Source organism: Thalia democratica, chromosome 4, assembly GCF_965202585.1.
Source record: "Thalia democratica chromosome 4, ktThaDemo2.hap1.1, whole genome shotgun sequence".
Classification (NCBI taxonomy): domain Eukaryota; kingdom Metazoa; phylum Chordata; class Thaliacea; order Salpida; family Salpidae; genus Thalia; species Thalia democratica.
In genome coordinates this window covers 18,117,454-18,127,445 of record NC_139168.1, presented here as the reverse complement: position 1 = coordinate 18,127,445, position 9,992 = coordinate 18,117,454, and the positions used below count along the sequence as shown (strand labels likewise).

Below are 9,992 nucleotides of genomic sequence, written 5' to 3'. Positions count from 1 at the left end.
ATAGAACATTTAGTTATGAAGCTTAAATAGTATTACCTATTATTTTTATGGTTTAGTTTTAAGGAGTACCAATAGAAGCAATTTAATTCTAATAGCTTTAATCCATTTGTTTTTCATTATTATGATGAACAAAAAAGATTAAAAGACCAGCTTAAAATTTAAAATAAATTCTTCTAGGTGTTTTATATTGTAAAAAAAGTTTTACTGTTTATAAGATGTGATTTTTAGTTATGTAAATAGTTTTGCAGGATTTTAGACAGTGAACTATTACAATTTCTGCAAGTAATATTTCTGCTATTACTTTGATTTGTTTTTATTATTTGTTTTTTTTATATGTTAACTATGATAGAGCTTTAGTTTTTAATATATTTTTTTTAGCTAGTTTATTGCAAATTTTTTCAACAAGTTACTTAATATATTTTAGGTATTGGAAAAAAATACTTAAATTAGCTACAAAAATTATACTAGCTACTTTAAGCTAATGAATTTTTTACATCTAAAAGTTTTCTGTATCCTAAAGGTAAATGTACTGAATTTGTATACGTCCAATTATTAGAAAAGCTATCTTTTTTTTAAGTTCATCCAAAAATTCTGTTCACTGTAGGAATATATACAAACTAATTAAATAAAGATTTTTTTGTTAATAAAATTTATTATAAAACTGATAAATAACCTTTTCATTAAGTACACTTGCTAAATTTCAATTTGTATTCAAAATAGAAGTCTAAAACTATATAAATATTACAGTTCGATAATAAATTAATGTATTTTTTAAAATACTCTACTAATTTAAAGAAAAAAAGCTTTTATCCACTATTATCGTTAAAATTTAAACCAAAATTTATTACAAAAAGGTTACATATTTTGAAGTTACTGTAAATTATAAAAAAATCATTGTCTAAACATTAAGTACCATTTCATTTACATATTTTTAAAAGAATCGTTTTTTAATAAAAATATAAAAACAATCTTATAATTTGCTTTTTTTCAAAAAAAAGTGTTTATTACTGCTATTTTGAGACTGAATTTACAGAAATATATAATTAAAGTTGTTAATCAAGAAATGATTTCTTTGATTAGAACATTTAGTACATTTAAAAATTTTTTGTTTTGTTTTTCTTTAATTTTATAATGTTTTTATACATTTATTTAAATAAATTAGAAAAAAAAACTCATTAATAATAATATTTTGAAGCAAATATTAAACTTAAATTCACTTAACTTAAAATTGAAAAAGTTATATACTAAGCAATTTTTTTAAATTCTAAATTCAAAATTAAACAGCAGTGCGAACTCAATATTTGCAAATTTAACCGACTGTGCGAACTCAAAAAACTCGAACCTAACTTATAGACTTCTGCATTTGAAAATAATTTTAAGTATGAGCAAAAAACTGTAAGCATTTTTTAAATACCGGAATTTGTACTTTTAGTTTGCAAGAATTATTCTTTTAGTATTTTAGTCTAAAGAAGTTAATTTCAGTAAACTGAAAGTTAATAAGAATAGCACTATAGTATAGTGTTTTATTTGTAGACTAATTCATTTACTGAAATTCAAAGAAAGCCAAACTTAGCTCTTGGGCGATACTTATCGGTTAAAAATTTATATATGTCAATTTTCCTATAGAAGTTAAATGAGGGCAAAAATAGCAGAAAAATTCTGGCAACTATGGTTGCCACTGATCAAGCTGAGAAAAATTTCCTGACTTTTTACCAAAATTTTTCTGACTTTTCTCAATCAGTTTTACTTATATTAATTGTTCAATTAGTTTAATAAAATACTACCCAAACTATTTAATATAAAATCCTTAAATAAATAATCAACTAAAAAAGAATATACTTAAGTAACTGTATAAAAAAGACATAAAAACGTAAACTATATATATGTTGTATAAAATATATCCTATTATAATTTAGTATAAAATTTGTAACAAATAAATATGAACTTATTTACTTTAAAAACTTAAGTTACTCTACAAAAAGTACAAATAAATAAGTAATCTTGGCATATACCTCTCTTATAACTTATTTTTTAAATTTAAAGAACTTTGTAAAAATTATAAACAGGTAAAGTATACACATTAACTTGTTACATAAAATACTAAACTAACTGCTTAGTTATAAAGAACTCAACTATTTAAACAAAAAACAATTTGATTCTAAAATTATGCTAGATAAACTTTTGTGTATATATCACAGTTTCACTATAGAAGTGTCCTTGCTACAGATCATCAATACTAAAAAGCTTACAAAATCTGATACACAATTATACACATCAAAATCTGCTTGTTCAAGTAGGGTACTTGTTCAATATGCTAGTAGAAAAGTTTTGCAGTTTTTTAAAGGATATTTTACTAATTTATACCAGGTGAAGGCATCCGAAACAAATAATATTATTTTGTAAATTTCTAGGAAAGTTTTGGAATTTTTTTCTGACTTTTAAGGATTTCTAGCTAATTTTTACCATTTAAAGGCTTTGAAAAACAAGGAATTTTGTAAGTTTAAACTGATTTTTTTTTTAATTTTATCAAACTTCCTGACTTTTCCTGACTTTTTTTTCAAAACCCCCATTTTTTTCTGACTTTTCCTGACTTTTGTCATTTATTTAACTTTTTTCTGACTTTTCCTGATTTCCTGACTTTTCCTGACCGAGTGGCAACCCTGTATGTTATATATTTTTTGAGTCAAACTACAAAGTTTCACTAGATACTTCTAATTATTTTTAAGCTAAAATTAAAAATAGACTTACAGATAATAATTTAAAAAAAACTTTATCAAATTTAAAAAAAAAATCCACTATTAGCCTAAAGTTATGGTTACAGAAGGCTTGTAATGTCAGCTTGATATTAAGGTCACTTCATGCTAGAAAAATACCATAAATATTGTAAATAGTAACTTTTTGTTACGTAAATAATTTTTTTGACCTTAAATGTAAAAATTGTTTAAAGTTTCAAGTTTTTTAGTGATTTTATTTAAAATTTAAGGTTTTTCAAGGATTCCAGGTTTTTTATCTTTTAGTATCTAGTAAATCATTAAAATAGGATAAAATTCTTAAGCAAAAGGTTTTTTTGCTATACACTTAAATTTGCGTAACACACTATTCAACTATATTTACAGGAATTTTTGCATTTTTTTTTATATACAATATTTATTTACTACCAACCAGGTCCAAATACCTACAATATGCATATAAAAATAAAGACATAGATAAGGCGGCAACGGGTCAAAATTGCAAAAAGACAAAATTGTAGAGGTTACTAATTGCACGAAGGGACTAAATTTCACGAAGACAATTTTACATCAACGGTCAGTTTTGCACAAATTAAATTTTTGCACGAGAGTAAAAAAAAAACAAAAAATAATGTATGAGAAACAGAGAAAAAAGCTAAAAGATAAATTAATATAAAACAAAATAAATTAGTTACTGACCGAGGGTAAGAGGGTTAGGGATAACCGGGATAACAATATTTTTACTAAAAAGTTACGAAAAAACTAGAATTGTTAAATAAAATATGAAAAGTTATTATATTTTAAGTGTTTATCAGATTTGTAGTTAACTAACTATTGTTTTAATTCTTTCTCAGATGTTTTATTATCGTTATAGAATATAAAGTATTTTATACTATATCGTTAAGTAATGCTATTAAGTTAAGGCTAAAAAGTATATAGCAATTTAATATATCGAAAGTTAGATAACAAAATGTTTTTCTACAATCTTTAACCAACTGCAAGTTTTTTTTTACATTTAACTTTTTAATTACAGCCGATTTAATGTTTAAACTATCGTTTTATCATTGATGATTTGTAAATAATATACTAAATGTCAAGGCAACATATTGTGACTTACTGCTGAATGTTCTACAAATGTGTTGCTGATTGGCTTTTCTATTTTTTAGAGATAAAGCTATCCAACCGTGAATTTTGATGCTAACTGACATCATTTAGTGCCACAAGTTGTTACAAATTAGCAAAACACTTGGTTTGAAATTCATAAGTCTGTTCTCAAATATTAAACCTTACCTGTTCCAGAAATTTGTATACAATTTAAGTGTAATACATCTGTAGCATGAGAAAAACTTAACAATTAAAAGTTTAACTTCAGATTTTTTTTACTGCTCATATAAGGTTATGAGTGGTGGGGTTTATTATTTCTAAACAAAAATACACAGTAATTACCTAGGATTAAGTTGCACCAATATCAAGCTGAAATTATATTAAGAATTATTGTTTTTCAACCATTATTTTAGGCTAAAAATAAATTTTTTATGCAAATTTGCTTAATGAAAAAATATACTTTGCTTTAATCAAGCTTTAAATACATAGTGAGAATAAACTTATTTATGATAAAATCAAGTATTCTATTGATTCTTTTTTTATAATATCATAATCAGTATAAAATATTGAAATGAAATTATTGCTTTATATTATTTAATAAAAGCGGTTAAATATTTAAGTTTTATTAGTTTATGATATATAATTCAATTTTTGTACTTATAAAGTATAATTTTTTAGCAAAAATTATGCTTAACAAGACATCAAATACAATATAATTTCAGTTTGATATTGGTGCAACATCATCCTAGTTAATTACCAAATTCACATTGGTTCTTATGTAATAAAATATATAGGGTTGCCACACACTAATGAGCTCAGGAAATTTTCAATTTTTAGAAAATCTCAGGGAAACTCAGGAAATTTTCAATTTTTTAAAACTCTTGGAAACTTAAAGCAGTTTTAATTTTTTTCTAAAAATTTAAGGGAAGTTTTAAGATTAAAAAAAATCTCTAGAAAATTTTTAAATAGTTTATTAAAAATTTTTAAGGATTTAAAACAACTCAAGGAAACTCCGGGAAGTTTAAGGTTATTCAGAAAAGATTTTATGACTCAAAGAAAGGCAAACCTGTATATAATAGGATTTAATTTATAGTATTTTCAAGGCCAGTTTTCTTGAAATTCAAAGAAATGATCAATAAAAATATTCACAGGGTAACTCAGGCCTCTTATTGCTTTTATCTTTGTTTTTGAATTATAACATTGACAAAACAATTATGTATACTTGTGCTGTATATAATGTAACATAATACAGTTGTGTATTGTGTAGCTTAGACAGTAACCTGCTAAAAGAACTCTAATTGAACTTTATTTGATTGTTTATTAAATGTAGGTATTGTTTATTACAAGGTTAATATTTAAACTGTATGTTTAGTTGCTTTTAATATTTGAGTTAGATTTACAAGTTTAACAGTTTGTTAAGCCTTTTATAGTTTATTGCTCACTAAATATTCTTATATAAGCTATGGTTAGTTATTTTAACAGAGTTGCCAAAAGGTCAGGAAAAATCAGGTAATCAGGAAAAGTGAGGAAAAATTAAAAAAAAAAGACAAAAGTGAAGTAAAGTCATGAAGATTGAATTTCCTAGAAATTTACAATATAAATTAATAAATATCCTTTTAAAAAGTGAAACATTTTCTATTAACATATTGAACAACTACTCTATTTTAACAAACATTTTTTGTAAGCTTTTTAGTGTTGATGATCTGCAGCAACTAAACGTCCATAGTGAAACTGTGATATATACACAAACGTTTATCAAGCATGATTTTAGTATAAAAGTGTTTTTCGTGTAAGTAAATAATTGAGCCAGCAAAATTGAGGGTAAAAATAAATGAGTGCAGAAAGGAGATTAATGAAACCTACAAATTGTTGCTAGATTTTGATAAAAGATTCTCTTCAACAAATGTAGGCGCGGCAGATGAGAACGATTTAAATAAAATGAGGTAAATTGTTTTAACTGCAATGAAAATGAAGCGGAATGCAGATCAGATAAATGACACCATATCTACATTAGATGAATAGGTTCAAGTGCTAATAAAGAAACGGAGAAAATAAACTTTAGTACATGTAATAAAAATAACTGTTTCGTTTATTGATGTTAGAAAATACTAAAAATGTTGTGTCATTTTTCAGACATTCAGTGTTTATAACTAGCAAACAAGCAATATAAAACTGGCAAACGAAAGTCCAGGCTTTTGCTCTGCTGACTTTCGCCGATGTTGATTGTTGATCTGTGTTTATAAGGTAATAATACAAGTATTTTGCTGATAGAGCTTTTTATTGCAAATACATCAATCATACACAGATGGTTCAAAGATGTACTGGCTGTTTAATGATTGAATTCAGGAAAAAACTGTTGTTTTAACCTGCTTTAAGATTAGATTTAAAGCTCTATATAGTTTCAAGTGTTAGATTATGTTTTTTTTTTATAATAAGTTTTAAATAAATAAACTTAATTATAAAGTAAATTAAAAGTTTCAATTAGAAAAGTCAGAAGAATGTCAGGAAAGAGTCCAGAAAAGTCAGGAAATTTTTCTCAGCTTGATCTGTGGCAACCTTGTTTTACGTCTTTAGAAGTAAATTTAAAAACTTGACAGTTCTATAACTATTTCATAGTATACTGCACTAAACCTTGGTTTATTATTAAGTTTTATTTATTTCAAGGTTTTCCATTAAGTAACTTAACATTTTCAAATAGATGTTTTGTATAGTGTTTTGTGGTTATTTTTTATAAAGAATAATATTTTTAAATTGTCTTTCAGATTTTTATAACGTAGACCAAAATAGCATCTCGTTTTTATAAGACAATAATTAAAAAAGGCTGAAATAAGTTATGTGAGTAGTACCAATAAATTAAGTGTACGACAATCTATGCATTATACTTATTCAATAATATTGAATATTGCAGACTTTAAAACATAAATATGAGCAAAAGTACTGTAAAACGAAAACGAGTTTTATCAGCACCTGATAAAAAGACTTTCGCAAAAAACAAAAAGCTTGGTTTTCTCGATGTGTGCAAAGAAAATACCAGGCAACTAATTGATGTTTTGAAACCAGGTGGGTTTCCATAATAAACTAGTAGTAACTAAAAACTAAAATTAAAATATAATAATATCAATTAAACTGAAATTAGAACTGGAAAAATTAAAAAAATATTTTAGAAATGCACATGTTAAAAACTAGCTATTAGTTTTTTACAAATAAAGAAAGATTTTAGTTCAATGTTACAGTAATTAGAATTTTTTTAAAGCTAGCAGTTGTAGTTGTTCTAACTCCTCAATTTTGTTGTAAACTGAGAACAAAAAAGTTGATTTATTTTTCCTTTAGGATTGAGTCGAAATAATCAGTTTGTTTAAGAAATAAATATATAACCACACTTGAGGTTAAGCTAATCAATAAAGATTGCTATATTATTCTTATTGTTAGTCTCAATTTATTATAAAACTATAGTAATTTTTAAAGTTGTCATATGGCTTGAAGTTTTATGATCTTATTTAATTATTTGCCATTAATTTTCAGCCTAACAATTCTAATAAAACTAACTGTAAAAGTTAACCAACTTAAAAAACACATTTCTCTAATGTTCCTAGTTATAGAACTTTAGTAGTTTAACAAATTAAATAATCAAAGACAATTATTTTTCAAAACTATGTGTTTATTGATGAAGGTAAGTTTTTTATAATTTAATATTCGAGGCAAAATCGCATAAAATTTTTTATTTAATAATCTTCCTTTCAATAACTTTTAAAATTATCCTTTTTTGTGAAATACTAATAACATAACGATACTAAAAAATATTTTTTGTTTGTGAGTTAAAAATTTACATCTTAACTAAAAACAAAACTTTTAAAATAACCATCCGCATGGAGTTAATTAAAAAAAAACTAAAATATTTATTAAAAAAAATGTTTTACATATTGCACAGTTTTAGTTATATTTTTCGAATAATATAAATAAATTGTAAGCGATTAAAGAACGTACTGATAAACTTTAAAGTATTTATCTCTTATAAGTTCTGTTAAAATTATATCAAGTTTTTGTAGTTTGCAAAGGATATTACTACCAACCGAAACTAAAAAAATCAGTATAAATTTGCGCTAATAAAATCTAAATATTTAGTAAATATTTTTAAAGTAATAAAGATTTTTTATGAAAAACGTTTATTTTTGTATTGTCAATTAAAAAAATTAACTTCCGAAGAAAATTTTAATATTTTATAAATATATCAAAATATGTAATAACATTATTTATAAGATTTTATTGTGATTATGAAAATTTTAAGAGTTTTCTGAAATGTGTTTTAGTTTAATTAATAATATATTTTAAATATAAATTACTATAACTTTATTTACTTAAATTAAAAGTCAATCGAAAGATTTGTTTAGTGTTTTTGTAATTTCAAAGTGATAAATATAAAAAAATAATAATACTGATTGTCAAAACTTATTCAGAAAATAAAAAATCTAACGAAGAAAACAAAATAAAACTTGTAAAAGTTAGCAAAGTTTTGCTGGATGAAAAAGCAGCAAACCAAGCATGTAAATGGATTAAAGATAGTGTTACTGTACCTAACTGTATACCATATCTTTCCTTTTCTTGACTATTTAGACTCCAAGAACTTTACAAAATGTCTTTACGCCTCATTGAGCGTTGGTTTACTACTTCTGCTGATTCAAAGGACTTTCTAGAGCTAGACTTTACATTAGTAGCAGCAATATTAAACAGTTCTGAGTTACTGATCGATTCAGAGCTGCAAGTATTCAGAGCAATGAATGCCTGGTTGAACCATAATATTATTGAACGAAGTAAATATGCGAAGTATCTCTTGCAAACAGTTCGTCTTTCATTGTTAACAGTTCCTGCTTTGAACAATATGGTTGACCAGAGTATGTGGATAGTTGAGGACTTGGAGTGTTTTGATGTTATAAAGAAAACTATCAGGAACAAAAAAGAGTTAAAATATAGGGAGGCTCCATCTAACAACAGGCACTGTAGCCAAGATAGTTTTAACTTTGTTGTTGTCGGCGGTCAAACAAAATTTCAAGTTCTTAAAAATTGCTTTGCTGTTGATGTCAACAACCTTTCAAAAGTAAGTAATTTGTCAGAAATCAACCATGCGCGAACAAATTCCAAAGCGTTTTGCATCAACGGTGAAATTTACGCACTAGGTGGCAACGACGGTTACTATGACAACAGCAATGAAAGATGGGACCCGGTGACGCCCGTTGAAAAATATTCACCTGCCACTGACACTTGGAGCCTCATAAGTAAAATGTACGATGTTCGTGCTGATTTTTGTGCGTGTTCGTTTATGGATAAGATATGCTGCATCGGAGGACGCTACTTTTCTATAAACACCACTAGAAACTGTCTCGAGTTCAACACGGCAAACTCGACGTGGAAGGAGGTTGCCAGAACGAAATCTGCGAGGCAGAACGCGTCGTGCGCCGTGTTCGAAGGAAGAATCTTCGTTTCTGGCGGGTGCAACAACTATAACGGAATAATGAGCAGCGTCGAGGCGTACGATCACGTTGATGACTCCTGGTCGAACATACCCGCCATGGTTGAACGGAGGGAATGTCACAAATCAGTTGCTCACAAGAACAAGCTGTTCGTGTTTGGCGGTCGTTCTTCGACCAGTTTCGAAGTTTTCGATTCTTGTTGCAGCAAGTTCGTTTTGTTGCGCACGCCTCCTGCGGACTTTTTGTCGTTTTTTGACAACTCTTTCGTCACTTCAGTCGGAAACAAGATTCTCTTTTTCTGTTACGGATCTATTTTTCTTTATGACGTAGAAAGTAACGTGTGGTCGGAAAACGTTTGCAAAGCAACCCAACAGGTTTACGAATTTTCTTGCGCCAAACTACCAAGAATGTAGTAGAAATTCTGCAATAACCGGTTATCAACAGTTAAAAATTAAAGTAGTTTTGTTGCTACCGTAATATTTTTGTGTTAAACTTTTTTTGTGCTTTTTTAGAATTTTAATAGTTCAATATCTAACTAAGTTGTTGTTTCATCGGTGCACAAAGAAGTTTTTTTAGAAGCAAACGTTTATTTTTTCTTGTTAATCGTAGTTAATTTTTTCCGTAGTTATCGTATACACCACCTAATTTTTTTCGTTGATAAAGTAAGGTCTGAGGTGTTTTTAATATTTATATT

General features: G+C 26.3%; 1 protein-coding gene across 1 annotated transcript; it reads left to right on the top strand.

The window, feature by feature from the left end:
- The first annotated feature begins 8,463 nt into the window (after positions 1 to 8,463).
- Positions 8,464 to 9,711, top strand: LOC145833097 (kelch-like protein 25). The gene has a single exon (XM_082940297.1). The coding sequence runs from the start codon at positions 8,464 to 8,466 to the stop codon at positions 9,709 to 9,711; it is 1,248 nt and encodes a 415-aa protein (XP_082796423.1).
- Positions 9,712 to 9,992: the final 281 nt, after the last annotated feature.

Excerpts from the sequence above, each read along its gene's own strand:
- LOC145833097 (XM_082940297.1), top strand. The coding sequence starts at position 8,464 with ATGTCTTTACGCCTCATTGAGCGTTGGTTTACTACTTCTGCTGATTCA.